The sequence below is a fragment of the Nerophis lumbriciformis genome, linkage group LG07 (genome assembly GCF_033978685.3).
Source record: "Nerophis lumbriciformis linkage group LG07, RoL_Nlum_v2.1, whole genome shotgun sequence".
NCBI lineage: Eukaryota > Metazoa > Chordata > Actinopteri > Syngnathiformes > Syngnathidae > Nerophis > Nerophis lumbriciformis.
In genome coordinates this window covers 22518056-22534143 of record NC_084554.2, presented here as the reverse complement: position 1 = coordinate 22534143, position 16088 = coordinate 22518056, and the positions used below count along the sequence as shown (strand labels likewise).

Below are 16088 nucleotides of genomic sequence, written 5' to 3'. Positions count from 1 at the left end.
CATTTGATTTATAATTAAGGATTCCTACTTCAAGGATATTCCAATTAACCAATTAGCAATGATGACTGAGAGGCGACTGCAATTGTTTAAATATATTAGAAAACTATTGAGTAGGTGCTAAAAAAATATTCAAATTTTTCAAATAATCCATGATTAGATTCAAATGAATAAAAAAAGAACACTTCCTTAGTTTAAATCACCCAAAACTGTAAATCACTCTTTGCTTAACACATTTTATAATAGACGATATTTGGCAGCAGCGAGACAGGGCACGTCATCGGCATCGTGGCCGAGTGTAGCCGACATTAGTCGAAGTGGTGTGTTGTGCCGGAAAACGCACCCCTGCCATAATATGCACCCTCTGACGCGGGAGCGCGCTTACGTCACTCGATTGCGTGCCATAATATGCACCCCCTGACGCGGGAGCGCGCTTACGTCACTCGATTGCGTCACTCGTCTCGAAAAGTATATCTAACTCGGCTGTTGGCTGAAATCGCCTCTTTTCAACGCTACCTGGCCTTGTTTGCTTGAGTTGGCTGGAATCTCTGGGGATCCTGGGCCCATAACCTGTTAAGGTGTTTGAGCTTATTTGGAGTTCTTTTCTGCGTGTACATAAACGACACTTTCGTCGAGTCTGTTCATCAACGTTCTCTTGTCACGAGGAAACTTTATTTTCTTCTTCTTCGTAACATACAACACAGTAGTAGAGCGCCCCCAAGTGGTGAACATGCGCTTCAACACCCAACCTTTATAACAAAGATACACAGAGCAATAGCGCAGATATATACAATCTTAACACTCACAATTTGGAATCCATCCACAAATAAGGATAATTTCACTTTATGTACTTTATTATGCCGAAAGAGGCGATTTCAGCCACTTGAATGACGGCGAAATCATTAAAGGCTCACAATTTTTAATTCATTCACAAGTAAAGCACAAGTAAAGAAAACTTGGATTATTTCACTTTATGTACTTTTTTATGCCGAAAGAGGCGATTTAAAAGAGGCGATTTCAGTCAACAGCCGAGTTAGATATACTTTTCGAGACGAGTGACGCAACCGAGTGACGTAAGCGCGCTCCCGCGTCAGGGGGTGCATATTATGGCAGGGGTGCGTTTTCCGGCACAACACCGGCGGAGGCTCACAAAACACAGCTCTGCAGTTTTCCAGACGCTCTTTGTCCGCCACCGGCTGGATGACGACACTTTTTTTTAATCTCACGCCTCTCGCTCACATTTCGACTCTTGGAATAATTAAAACAACAACAATAATAATAATAAAACAGTGAGAAGGAGTGTCCAGCCCGTCGAGCTTCTTCATCATCATCACCATTACAGCTGCTGCCAGTGTTAGCTAGTTACTACACAAGTATAACATCCTGGTATTGTTGTTTTTACAACACAGTAATGGCGTTTCCTGCCGGACTACGACGCAAAACTCCGAGGAGCTTCTCCGCAATGTTTGGGAGAGACAACGCAGCACATAAATAAGAGCATAGGAGGTAAGAAAGAAGTGCTGACAGTGTGTGTTTATGGCTGATGGGCTGTAACTGCTTTTTTAAAATGCATTATTATTATTTTATTTTTTACATATTCTGCTTCCTGCTACTTTCATTCCGTCCACGTTTTCACCCCCTTCGTGTAAAAAAGCTCTTATGTAACCCGGTGGAATTCCTCTTTTCAAGACTTGTGCAGGGAAACACACTGGCTTCAGCCAAAAGACGTCCACATGTCATTATTAACATGCATCCATGTTTATATGGACTTTAGAGTGTCCGAACTGCGTTTTCAGTTTTATTTTCACCTTGCCTGCTGCACAATCTATCAATCCATCTATTTTCTACTGCTTGTTGCAGTTGCTGGAGCCTATCTCAGCTGCACATGAGCGGAAGGCGGGGTACACCCTGGACAAGTCGCTACCTCATCTAATACAGCAGTAATAAACGTACTGATAAATCCTAAGAAGTGTTTCTGATAGTAGCCCTGCAGTTGGATTGCACAGGTGGAATTATTTTAATGTAATTTTTTTTATTTGATATTGAGTGCAATGTGCAATTTTAAAATGTAAGAGTATTAATTTAGAGACAGGGAATCTGTCAGTCTCAATATCACAATTCAATATTTCTAAACTTATTTCACCTAAACATAAAAAATGCTGTTTACATTTTAAATGTATTTATTTCAAATATCGAAGTGGCCTTATTTTATGATTGCTGCATATTTGCATATGCACTATTTGCTTGCATGCGTGTGTGTAGTTTGGATGTGAAGTTTGAATGTAAGATATTTTCTTTTCTTAGTATTTATTGATTTTGTATACTTCTTATGGGTCCCTTCTGTGCTTTAAATAAAAATGTTGTATTTATTTGCAATGACAATGAAGCGTAAATAGAATAAAAAACAAGAATAAATGAAGGACAACTCAAATTACTTTCTAAAATCATGTTTTCAATATCTGTGAATTAAAAATGTGTATACACAGGATGATAAGCTCTAAATTTGCTTGAGAATATTGTGTGGTTGAACCAGTATCTATCTCCATTACCCAGCTCAACACCTCAATTATGAGATAATATGTCTTTTCAGACTTTTTTTCTGAGGAAAAAATACTGGCTTAAATTCGGCCACAACAAAAAATAAACACCTGACAGGGTTATTTCCAGGAATAATGGAAACATGTCAGTGGTGTTTTTTAATGGTTATTCTAAATAATGAAGTCCATTAATTATATTCAATTGAGTCATATGTGAACTCTAAGGCTGATATTTATATCTACAATCTGCAATATTTTTTTCCTCCATAGATTTTAGAGCACTGCTACCTCGCTACTGTCAACCACCATCATGACATCGCCAGACTCTCCCCCTCTGGTGTCCCCCTCCCCATGCCCTGCTCCTCCTCCGTCGCTCCCTGCCTCTCCAGTGCCGTCCTCCTTGTCCCTACCAGCCCCGCCCTCGCTGCCTCCCACGGGGGAGGTAATGGTTCTGGCTCTGGGCAGGAGGAAACAGAGGGTCCTGATTGCTCTGTCCATCCTGCCCAATCTCTTCCTGGCTTTTCTGCTGTCTTCTGACCCTCTCATCACGCTCTCTTCTCCGCACCACTGCCGCCTGCCGGATCCGGCGCCGTCCCTCGAGGTGATGAACACCTCCCTGCACTGGCCTGGTGATGGCGGGGGTCTGTCCCAGTGTAAACAGTACGCCAACGGGAGCCAGTTAGATGTTGTGGACTGCCAGACTGGATGGGACTACAACATCACGGAAGGGCTGAGGAACAACATTGTGACGGAGGTAAAGATCCAGATTGCTCTCTTATTGTGGTAATTTTCTTGTGGTAATCCAATCAAGATATTGGATGTGTGACCTACACATCACTATTTCATCATTCAGTGAGGTTAAACCCAACATCCCTTTCTCTGCTTCCATCTTGTCTCCATGTTATGGAGACAGGGGGGAGGGTGCACAGCTGCACTCAATACTACAAATACATCGTCTGATTTACAACAATGCTTGCAAATTCGAAGCAGCACGGCGGACAGGGGTTAGTGCATGTGCCTCACAGTACAAAGGTTCTGAGTAGTCCTGAGTTCAATCCCGGGCTCGGGATCTTTATTTGTGGAGTTTGCATGTTCTCCCCGTGACTGCGTGGGTTCCCTCCGGGTACTCCGGCTTCCTCCCACTGCCAAAAACATGCAAACATGATTGGCAACACTAAAAATTGGCCCTAGTGTGTGAATGTGAGTGTGAATGTTGTCTGTCTACAAACGTATTTGTGTTGGCCCTGTGATGAGGTGGCGACTTGTACAGGATATACCCCGCCTTACGCCCGAATGCAGCTGAGATAGGCTCCAGCACCCCCCGCGACCCCAAAAGGGACAAGCGGTAGAAAATGGATGGACTTGCAAATTCGAAATGTAATAAGGTACGCTTTATTAAATGTGTTAGTTGTTTTAGTGTGTTAGTTACTTGCTCTCAAACATTTTCAGTTCTATAATTATTGTTAAAGTATCGGATCGGGATCGGATCTAGATCGGAGGACAACAATGTTGGTCGGGACATCCCTATTTAAAATGCTTGTTAGACAGTGACAATAGCTTTAATGCAACAAAGAGTCAAATGTTCCACGTTGTTCCCGCCTTTTCAACATTCTCTTCCTGCCTCTGTTACTGCTCTGATACCGCCTTCAAAAAGGAGAAAATATGCCGTTTGGGCCGATGCTAACGTGGCAAAAAGGTGGGAAAATGTCTGGGTTTTTACGGGCGCTGGCATTTTGCGCTTCAGATTCCTAAAGGGGCTGCATTGCAGTATTGCATTGCTTTGCTCAACGGGAAGCGGTTAGGACCTTGGCTGTGTTACGTTCTGGACACATTGCTCCGATGTTTGTGTTCTCTCGGAAGCAGAAGGACAAGCATGAAAGCGGCAGGACAACAAATACAAAAACTCAGACACTAGTCAAATGTGGAGCAAAAAAAACAGATAATCGCCAGGTGCGAACAGGAAAAATACACTAGCGTGGTGAAAACAACAACCAACGTAGTCGCGAAGACCGAGCATTGACCCAGCGACTTGTGCCTGGTGACTGAAAAATGTAAAGGGGAGTGATTAACCAAAACAGCTGGTGGGAACACTAATTACTAAACAAGGGCAGGTGTGGAAAATTAGTGTCCATGGCGACTTGTCCAGGGTGTACACCGCCTTCTGCCCGAATGCAGCTGAAATAGGCTCCAGCACCACCCGCGACCCCAAAAGGGACAATCGGTAGAAAATGGATGGATGGATGGAAACCAAAAGTAAACGAAAGGAAAGAGGGTAGAGCACGGAAACTGACGAACATAGGAAAAAAGCCACGAAACATAAATCAAGCCATGACCCGGGCAACGGATCATGACACCCTGGCCAAAATCTTGAGTCTCTCCAGAAGTGTAGAACTCAGTTGTTTCATTCATTTTAATTTCCTTTTTTTTTTTTTTACAAATTTAGATTTGCACAATTCAACATGTCCGAACAGGAGTAGGAAGAAGCAGAGTTTATTTAATTTTTGTCCATGTCTGCTACTGATAGTTCCGGCAGACCATAACTTTTTACTTCTACACATTTGTTCACTTGCTCTTGACTTGTCCTTCATATATCTTACAATTTTCCAATTGAAGAGAAAAAAATAGAGAATGTGAAGCAACTTGGGATGTTCCGATCAGGGTTTTATCCTGCCGATTTTGATCAACCATAAGTGAGATCAGGCGATACCAATACCGATACCGATCACACGTGTTATCTGTAAATTCTTCAATGCTTTGACAGTTTAACAATATCAACACAATATTTAAACTATTTACTTAATTTATTTTATTACTTTGATCAAAACAAAGTCAATAGTAGACAATAACTAAACAAAAATTACTACTACTCTTTTAATCCTTTGTTTTTTACCCTCAAAGTCCTCTTGTGCCACAATTATTTTTTTCCTGGGTTTGTAAACTTGAACAAAAATTTAAAAAAAAATTAACATGAGAAAATAAAAAAACAACCTACTTACTGTAGTATTGATTATACACTGATCATATTCTGATACTACCTTGGTTGGTATCGATACCAAGGTAGTACCACCACCAATTCAATCCAATTATTGATCTGCCCTCTTCTTTCATGTTGTGTACTGTTGGTGACACACCAACAGTTTTTGTTATCTTATCCTGTCTTTAACTCTTATACATTTACTTGTTAAATTCATGTGAGAACTGCTTACTTTCTGCTGTAACATGGTTTTATCTACACTTGTTAAACTTTCCTAATTTATTTCCTGATGTTAGCTATTAACATGCCTGCTCCTGGCTTGCTCTTGGCTTGTCCTGCAGTGATCAGGTCCCCCTTATCACTGGATAAGGATACTTAAGATACTAAAAATTAAGTTTATTTTCTTTAATAGAGGTGATTATTATTAGTTTAGGGAAACCACTCTAAACTGTGTATAGAAACACATAATTAGCTGCTAGCCGCTTGTCAGCTGAGTGACTAAAAAGAAATACAGTGTCAGCCAGAGGGGATTGGCCATTGAGATCAGCAGTAATCGACAATGGCAATAACGTACCTCTTCACAAAAATCGTCTGATACAGATGGGTGTTTTTGGCATATTCCCAATAGTGACGGATAAAAAGAAAGAAGGAAAGGTGTAAAAAGCAAAATCAAGCTTGTGCAATTTAACAATCGAAAGAGTTAGAAAGATAACTCAAGCAGGTTTTAAAGGAGAACTGCACTTTTTTTGGGAAATTTTGCCTATCGTTCACAATCCTTATGAGAGACACAAAGACAAAAGTTTTGTTTTTTTACGCATTCTAACATAAAAATCGTCTCGTCCTTGGTGGCTAGCAATACAGTTAATGGGAGCAATCCATTCTCTAAATCACTAAACCACTTTAAAAATGCATTCAAAACCGTCAACAATACTTGATTCCATAACCTGCAAACATTGTTATTGTAAGACTAAGAAAAATAGTTTCTCAGTGAACTATTTTTCTAGCATACTAACACATCGGCGTACGGTATTACGGAAAGAGATAAGCTAGCTACATCAACACAAAACGCGTTTGATTTTGTAATGCACAACACTGCGATAGAACAACAATTTGCACTGACAAAAACCATGATCAATCATTACAGTGACTGTAAGGTACTAGCCCACATTTCATGTTTTGTTTGTACACAGCCACACGGCAGCGTATGCACTGTAGTATACGGTGATGTGCTGCATGTATCATGATCAATAGAATAGTGACTTACTCGATGGATAATCCATTTGGTCCAGTTGATTTGGGTAAGCAATCCATTAATTTGGCATAGCTTGGCTTAAAGTTCCAGATTTGCCGTGTGACCATGTCGCATTCTCTCGGCTACTGTCTGCGTCGTTTCAACTCTTCTTCATGCTCGCTTGTATAAGCAGCAGTTTATCTTCCGTTTATTCAGTTTCAATAAGATATGGTTATGAATCCTCATTTGTCCAAAAATATTCATGTTTGTTGTCTATTACCATGTCTACCATGAATAGAAAACACACTCGCGTTTGATTCCGGGAGTAGGAACAAATTTGTTGCAGGAAACGGAAATAAATGCGGCGAAGAATTAGTTCCGGCTGTGCATAACATTACCAAAATACGGTAAATATTGTACATATTACATATTGTCATTTACTACATTATATACAGATTTGCAGAGTGTATATAAAATGTTGATGGAGGGTTTTGAAGTTGTTTTAGAGGGCTTTGAAGGCTACAACGGTGACTTACATTAGCCGCATCTTGCAAGCCATCCATCCATCCATTTTCTACCGCGTTTCCCTTTCGGGGTCGCGGGGTGTGCTGGAGCCTATCTCAGCTGCATTCGTGCAGAAGGCAGGGTACACCCTGGACAGGGCCAACACAGATAGACAGACAACATTGACACTCACATTCACACGTTTTTTTAATCATCTTTAAAATCCTAAAAAAAGACATGTGTGTTCTTGTCTCTCATAATGATTGTGAATGATAAGAAACATTCCAAAAAAAGTGCAGTTCCCCTTTAAGCCCCTTAAGCGCTGTCCACTGGCCCCTTTAAGAGTGGACAGTGCCTGAGCCTCATTCACAAAACCAGTCTGGTGAGTCTTGAAACTTGTTTGTGTGCATTTTCCAACCCGTCTCCACCCATATGAACGCCACCACCTGCTATGCTGCTTTTGCCTTTGCAGACACCAGTGTCCAGAGGATGACGGATAGTTTGTGACAAGCTTTCATGTTTCTGCACTCCAGTTCCAATTAGGCAAAGCTTTTGTGGCCGTGAGATGGCTCTGCTCTCTCTCTCTCTCTCTCTCTCTCTCTCTCTCTCTCTCTCTCTCTCTCTCTCTCTCTCTCTCTCTCTCTCTCTCTCTCTCTCTCTCTCTCTCTCTCTCTCTCTCTCTCTCTCTCTCTCTCTCTCTCTCTCTCTCTCTCTCACTCTCTCTCTCTCTCTCTCTCACACACTCTCCCTCACACTTTCTCCTTAGGTCATCGAAATCATTTTGGCTCTCAGCGGTCAGCAAAGTTAGCGGCTCAGGTGTTCATGAAAAAACATTGTACACACAAGTTGCATCTCAGAGGAGATGTTTTGTTGGTACAAAAAATAAATAGCAGGCAGGTGGCTTTTCGTGCGACTGCAGTAATTTGTAATGTTTTCAGTCAAATCATTTTAACATACAACATATAACACTGTTATAGACTTAGACTTAGACTTCCTTTTTATTGTCATTCAAATTTGAACTTTACAGTACAGATAAGAACGAAATTTCGTTACATTAGCTCATGATAGTTATGTTATGTATCTTATGAAATTACTGCTTTTAATACAAAACCCAAAACCAGTGAATTTGGCACGTTGTGTGAATCGTAAATAACAGAATGCAATGATTTGCAAATCCTTTTCAACCTATATTCAATTGAATAGACTGCAAAGACAAGATACTTAACGTTTGAACTGGAAAACTTTTATTTTTTTGCAAATATTAGCTCATTTGGAATTTGATGCCTGCAACATGTTTCAAAAAAGCTGGCACAAGTGACAAAAAAGACTGGAAAAATTGAGGAATGCTCATCAAACACTTATTTGCAACATCCCACAGGTGAACAGGCTAATTGGGAACTTGTGGGTGCCATGATTGGATATAAAAGCAGCTTCCATGAAATGCTCAGTCATTCACAAACAAGGATGGGGAAAGGGTCACCACTTTGTCAACAAATGCGTGAGCAAATTGTTGAACAGTTTAAGAACAACATTTCTCAACGAGCAATTGCAAGGAATTTAGGGACTTCACAATCTACGTTCCGTAATATCATCAAAAAGTTCAGAGAATCTGGAGAAATCACTGCATGTAAGCGATGATATTACGGACCTTCGATTCCTCAGGCGGTACTGCATCTAAAAAGCGACACTCAGTGTGTAAAGGATATCACCACATGGGCTCAGGAACACTTTAGAAAACCACTGTCAGTAAGTACAGTTCGTCGCTACATCTTTTTTCAGCAAGAAAATGCCAAGCTATGTGTTACAACAGCTTGGCTAAAGAGTGCTTGTCTGTAGTCCAGACCTGTCTCCCATTGAAAATGTGTGGCCCAATATGAAGCCTAAACCACCACAACGGAGACCCCGGACTGTTGAACAACTTAAGCTGTACATCAAGCAAGAATGGGAAAGAATTCCACATGAAAAGCTTTAAAAAATGGTCTCCTCAGTTCCCAAACGTTTACTGAGTGTTGAAAGGCCATGTAACACAGTGGTAAAAATGCCCCAGTGCCAACTTTTTTGCAATGTGTTGCTGCCATAAAATTCTAAGTTAATGATTTTTTGCAAAAAAAAAACATTTCTCAGTTCGAACATTAAATATCTTGTCTTTGCAGTCTATTCAATTGAATATATGTTGAAAAGGATTTGCAAATCATTGTATACTGTTTTTATTTACGAATTACACAACGTGCCAACTTCACTGGTTTTGGGTTTTGTAATAGAAACAATACAAGTAATCTAAATACAAAGGGAAGACACACACACTGATAGAAAATAGCACTGTTAATATTGATGCTGAGAATGACCTTCAGTCCTCTCTCTGTGTGTAGTGGGATCTTGTTTGTGCTCGCTACTGGCTGATCCCCGTGGAGGAGGTGTGCTTCATCCTGGGGGTACTGACCGGATGTCTTGGCTTGGGCTTTACTGCTGACAGGTGACAAATATCATGTTTTATAAAGATGTAGGCACTTTGAAAGATTTTGCTGGAGAACCCGCTGCTCGTTGAAAAGAGCTGCTCTGGAAGAGCAATATGCGCCATATGAGTCTCCAAAAGTGTCCAAGAAGACAAGAAAAAGATGCAAAATTTGTTGCTTGTCGCTCTTTTGAAAAGCTGTCTGAATACTCACTAAAAATCGGGAGTGTCTTAGAATAGTCAACTATTTGAAGATTCAACTCGGAGGAGTTGAATCGTCAATCATCAACATCAATCTTGGTGTGTTGGGAGGGTGTTCCAAGATCCAAACCTAAGATAGTTAAGCTTTTACCAAAAGCAGCAATCATAAATGAAGCTTTTAGCACCAACTCAACGTTGAGATCTGTAGTTATATTTAGATAAAGTAAGCTGTGCGTGCAACAAGGCAACAAAAATGACTATGGACGTGAAGTTAAATCATGAAATGCAACCTTACTCGAGCAAAAACGATGCATGATCTATTTGTCTTGACACCAATTTCCTTGAGCAAGCCACACACAAAAAAGTTGTTTGGGAACGCGTCCGACATATAATCCTTGAGATCACTCGACAAACCTTTTTTTGATAACGTATAGGGATACATTCAATTGCATAGTTACATTTTTTGCTTGTATCTTCTTTTAATGGCAAGATATCGCCTATATCTTGCCTGGTGGCCGAAAGAGGCAACGTGGGTCCCCCCTCCAATGGGCTCACCACCCATAGCAGGGGCCATAGAGGTCGGGTGCAATGTGAGCTGGGCGGCAGCCGAAGGCAGGGCACTTGGCGGTCAGATACTCGGCTACATAAGCTAGCTCTTGGGACGTGGAACGTCACCTCTCTGGGGGGTAAGGAGCCTGAGCTAGTGCGCGAGGTGGATAAGTTCCGGCTGGATATAGTCGGACTCACTTCGACGCACAGCAAGGGCTCTGGAACCAGTTCTCTCGAGAGGGGCTGGACTCTCTTCCACTCTGGCGTTGCCAGCAGTGAGAGGCGACGGGCTGGGGTGGCAATTCTTGTTGTCCCCCGGCTCAGAGCCTGCACGTTGCTGCTAGCCTGCTACCCTAGCCTGCTACCCTCTCGTCCACTGGGTTGAAACCCAGTGGACGAGAGGGTAGCTTCCCCCCGCCTTCGGGTGGGGGGACGGGTCCTGACTGTTGTTTGCGCTTACGCGCCGAACGGCAGCTCAGAGTACCCACCCTTTTTGGATTCACTCGAGGGAGTACTTGAGAGTGATTCCCTCGTTCTACTGGGGGACTTCAATGCTCATATTGGAAACGACAGTGAAACCTGGAGAGGCGTGATTGGAAAGAATGGCCGCCCGGATCTGAACCCGAGTGGTGTTTTGTTATTGGACTTTTGTGCTCGTCACAGATTGTCCATAACGAACACCATGTTCAAACATAAGGGTGTCCATATGGCACCAGGACACCCTAGGCCGCAGTTCCATGATCGACTTTGTAGTTGTGTCATCGGATTTGCGGTCTCATGTTTTGGACACTCGGGTGAAGAGAGGGGCGGAGCTTTCTACCGATCACCACCTGGTGGTGAGTTGGCTGCGATGGTGGGGGAGGATGCCGGACAGACCTGGCAGGCCCAAACGCCTAGCAGAGTCTCCTGTCAGAGAGAGTTTCAATTCCCACCTCCGGAAGAACTTTGAACATGTCACGAGGGAAGCGCTGGCCATTGAGTCCGAGTGGACGATGTTCCGTACCTCTATTGTCGAGGCGGCCAATTGGAGCTGTAGCCGCAAGGTGGTTGGTGCCTGTCGTGGCGGTAATCCTAGAACCCGCTGGTGGACACCAGCGGTGAGGGATGCCGTCAAGCTGAAGAAAGAGTCCTATCGGGTTCTTTTGGCTCATAGGACTCCAGAGGCAGCAGACATGTACCGACAGGCCAAGCGGTGTGCGGCTTCAGCGGTCGCGGAGGCAAAAGCTCGGACATGGGAGGAGTTCGGGGAAGCCATGGAAAACGACTTCCGGACGGGTTCGAAGCGATTCTGGACCACCATCCGCCGCCTCAGGAAGGGGAAGCAGTGCAATGTCAACACCGTGTATGGTGGGGATGGTGTTCTGCTGACCTCGACTGCGGATGTTGTGGATCGGTAGAGGGAGTACTTCGAAGACCTCCTCAATCCTACCAACACGTCTTCCTATCAGGAAGCAGTGCCTGGGGAATCTGTGGTGGGCTCTCCTATTTCTGGGGCTGAGGTTGCCGAGGTAGTTAAAAAGCTCCTCGGTGGCAAGGGATCCGCCCGGAGTTCCTTAAGGCTCTGGATGCTGTGGGGATGTCTTGGTTGACAAGACTCTGCAACATCGCGTGGACATCGGGTGCGGTACCTCTGGATTAGCAGACCGGAGTGGTGGTTCCTATCTTTACTAAGGGAAACCGGAGGGTGTGTTCCAACTATCGTGGGATCACACTCCTCAGCCTTCCCGGTATCGGGCGTAGCCTCCTCTCCAGTACACCTGAATAGCAGGTGTACTGGAGAGGAGGCTACGCCGGATAGTCGAACCTCGGATTCAGGAGGAACAGTGTGGTTTTCGTCCTGGTCGTGGAACTGTGGACCAGCTCTATACTCTCGGCAGGGTCCTTGAGGGTGCATGGAAGTTTGCCCAACTAGTCTACAGGTGCTTTGTGGACTTGGAGAAGGCATTCGACCGTGTGGGGAGTGCTCAGAGAGTATGGAGTAACGGACTGTCTGATTGTGGCGGTCCGCTCCCTGTATGATCAGTGTCAGAGCTTGGTCCGCATTGCCGCCAGTAAGTTGGACCCGTTTCCCGTCACCAATTCTGTTCATAACTTTTATGGACAGAATTTCAAGGTGCAGTTGAGGGTATCTGGTTTGGTGGCTGCAGGATTAGGTCTCTGCTTTTTGCAGATGATGTGGTCCTGATGGCTTTATCTGGCCAAGATCTTCAGCTCTCACTGGATCGGTTCGCAGCCGAGTGTGAAGCGACTGGGATGGGAATCAGCACTTCCAAGTCCGAGTCCATGGTTCTCGCTCGGAAAAGGGTGGAGGAGATCTTGCCCCAAGTGGAGGAGTTCAAGTATCTCAGAGTCTTGTTCACGAGCGAGGGAAGAGTGGATCGTGAGATCGACAGGCGTATCGGTGCGGCGTCTTCAGTAATGCGGACGCTGTATCGATCCGTTGTGGTGAAAAGGAGCTGAGCCGGAAGGCAAAGCTCTCAATTTACCGGTCGATCTACGTTCCCATCCTCACCTATGGTCATGAGCTTCGGGTTATGACCAAAAGGACAAGATCACGGGTACAAGCAGCCGAAATTAGTTTCCTCCGCCGGGTGGCGGGGCTCTCCCTTAGAGAGTCAAACTAAAGCCGCTGCTCCTCCACATCGAGAGGAGCCAGATGAGGTGGTTCGGGCATCTGGTCAGGATGCCACCCGAACGCCTCCTTCGGGAGGTGTTTCGGGCACGTTTAACCGGTAGGAGGCCACAGGGAAGACCCAGGACACGTTGGGAAGACTATCTCTCCCGTCTGGCCTGGGAACGCCTCGGGATCCCCCGGGAGGAGCTGGACGAAGTGGCTGGGGAGAGGGAAGTCTGGGCTTCCCTACTTAGGCTGCTGCCCCCGCGACCCGACCTCGGATAAATGGAAGAAGATGGATGGATGGATGGATCTAGACCAGGGGTCTCAGACACGCGGCCCGCGGGCCAATTGCGGCCCGTGAGACGTTATTTTGCGGCCCCCACCTTAACATGAAAGTTTAATGTTAGTGCGGCCCGCGAGTTTTATATGAATGGCGCTTGACAGCGTTGTGTGCGGAGCTGAAGGAATCTACCAACCACGGTGTGGTATATGGCTCTCGAGGGCCGAACATTGACGTCACTTGCGTGATGCAAGCTGAGAAATGTTTTGCCATTTTGCCGCTTTCCCACTAGACCCGCACGCGCTCTTCCTCCCTCCCTCCCTTCCTCGCTCGCCCGCCTGCTCACTCTCTCGCTCTCTCTCACTGTGTGTTTCTCTCAATCGCTCCCTCCCCTGGTGCCGCTGTAAACAGTCCGGGCCGGAGAGACGAGCGGTCCGGTAGCTTCCGAAGCACTCCGCCGAAGGAGAGTGACAATACAAAACTGTGGTGCACTGGGCCCCAGCACACAGAGTACCGGCAGAGAGTCGCTGGGCGAATCGGACGTGTAACACGTTAGTCGTGATGTTAGCCCGTTCAGGGCTAATTGTGCTACCGTAACTGTAAACTCCATGGCGAGCCCTCCCTCCGACTCCAGACAGAGACGATTTTTGTTATTTGGCTCCAAAATGGCTCTTTCAACGTTCTGGGTTGCCTACCCCTGCGTTAGTGGAAAAGCGGCAAACGAGTGAAAGCGACAGAAACGTTGCCATGGAGACGAGGGTTTTCTTACATACCTGGCTGCAGTCACACCACGACACCTGTCCGTCAGTAATAACAGTCCCCGATAACCTGGACTTATTCAAACCGTTATTTGTTTTTTTTATTGTTTAATTTGCATTGCCTCACACGATGAACACAACTATATTTCTATATGACGCCGGATAACACTCTGGGAGCCGTCACTTTTTTGCGCTCGCTATCCCGACCGCTGTGTTGCTGGAGGGAGGAAAAGCGGAACGACACACATCGCGGAAATAACATTATTCTCCGTGCGTCGGCTAAATACAAATATATTCCACAACCCCAAACATGTCTTTTTCAAAGCCTGCAGTGAAGAGAAAGGTTAGTGATGAGCAAATACAATTCCAGGAAAAGTGGGAGATGCAATATTCCTTTGTTGAGCACAGGGGCACCCCAACGTGTCTTATTTGCACAGAGAAAGTTGCGGTGCACAAGGAATACAATTTGAAACATCATTATACAACTAGAGATGCTGAGGAGTATGCAAAATACCAGGGAGATGAGAGAGTGGTTGTAAATTTTAAACCAGTCTACTGAGGCAACAAGATTTCTTCAAGAAAGCAACCGAAAAGAGCGATGCAGCAGTCAAAGCTAGCTACACGGTGAGTGAGATGTTTGCTTGGGCGGGAAAGCCATTCAAAGAAGGTGAATTCATTAAAAAGTGCGTGTTAGATTTTTTTTTAAGAAATCTTTTCTTGCGGCCCAGCCTCACCCAGTTTCTGCATCCAGTGGCACCCAGGTAAATTGAGTTTGAGACCCCTGATCTAGACCCTTTACGTACTCAGATCTCACTCTGTTAGCTGCACAGTAGCCATATTAATTGTCTGGCCCACCACTTTGTTTACAACTTTGTTTGCTGCTGAAGTCTTGATAAATGACTGCCGCAAGATGATTCAGCCAATTGGTGAGGCGTCTAGTTTATATGTCTTTGGTCGACCGTGGTGGGACTCGCCAGAAATTGGACACGGCGCACACGCAGGAGGTGTAGCTTCGACCAGTTTGTTCCCTCACTGCTCCCTTTTGGCAATGGTAATGATCCTTCTGCAGGTTCACCCACAGACAATAACTTCCTCTAGATAAGGGGTGTCCAAAGTTTCACCTGTCCAATTAAAACAAAATCAGACAAAAAACAACAGTAAAAGAAGTAAGGAAAAAAATTTGCACAAAGAAACTATGTAATGAGAAAAAGCTGAAATTTTGATATTAATGAATAGTAACATAAAGCTGATGCAAACTTTTGTCTTTAAATGTATATAATGTCTGTTTTTAGTAATTTTTTTTAGCAAAATAAAGAAAATATCAAAATGGCCCCTGCCCTTTGTCTTTCAGTTTGCGTCCCTCGGTGGAACAAGTTTGGACACCCCTGCTCTTAATAGTCAAGATTGATTGTCTTCTCGGCGCTCTGCCCACCCCCGCAAAAAATAGATAAAATAACTACAATGATTTTAAAGCAATACTAAATAACTTTTAAACTTTCATAAAATATGTTCATAACTTTTGGGATGATACATCGATTTACAACTATTTGAATGACACCTCTGTCATGGCCTGAGGGGGTCTGTCACTGAGTGCCAGTGCCTGATTTGCTTTACAGCATACGTCACTCCCCCTTTCCCCATTTTTTCAAAAGACGGAAGTCGATGTGAACGCTTGAATAAGAAGAAGACGTGCAATTACTGCTATTATGGCAGAAGCTGTAAAACAACCAAAGAAACAAACAGTTTTGCCCGAGGAGACAAAAATAAGAAAAAGGGAAGCTCCCCGGATAAATGGATCAACATTGCCCTGGCTTTCACTCACTGGCGTGATGTCAAAGACGAGGAGGGATTTCCGATTAATGCTGCCCTGGCTCGGCTCCTGCTGGACTTCGAAGTAACTTTCGATGCTCAAATCAAAATGCTAATGCTAATGTGAAATTTGCATGGTAGCAATAAATAGGCACTAGCTGGTAGTTTGCAGTTCCCTA

General features: G+C 44.3%; 1 protein-coding gene across 1 annotated transcript in view; it reads left to right on the top strand.

Annotated features, from left to right (window-relative positions):
* The first annotated feature begins 1110 nt into the window (after positions 1 to 1110).
* The window catches only part of slc22a17 (solute carrier family 22 member 17), a 31280-nt gene continuing 16302 nt past the window's right edge, over positions 1111 to 16088 (top strand). Inside the window, exons 1-3 of the mRNA XM_061965653.2 lie at positions 1111 to 1503; positions 2805 to 3288; positions 9613 to 9716. Coding sequence (XP_061821637.1) covers positions 2845 to 3288; positions 9613 to 9716 — 548 coding nt within the window. The 5' untranslated portion in view covers positions 1111 to 1503; positions 2805 to 2844. The remainder of the gene's footprint in view (positions 1504 to 2804; positions 3289 to 9612; positions 9717 to 16088) is intronic.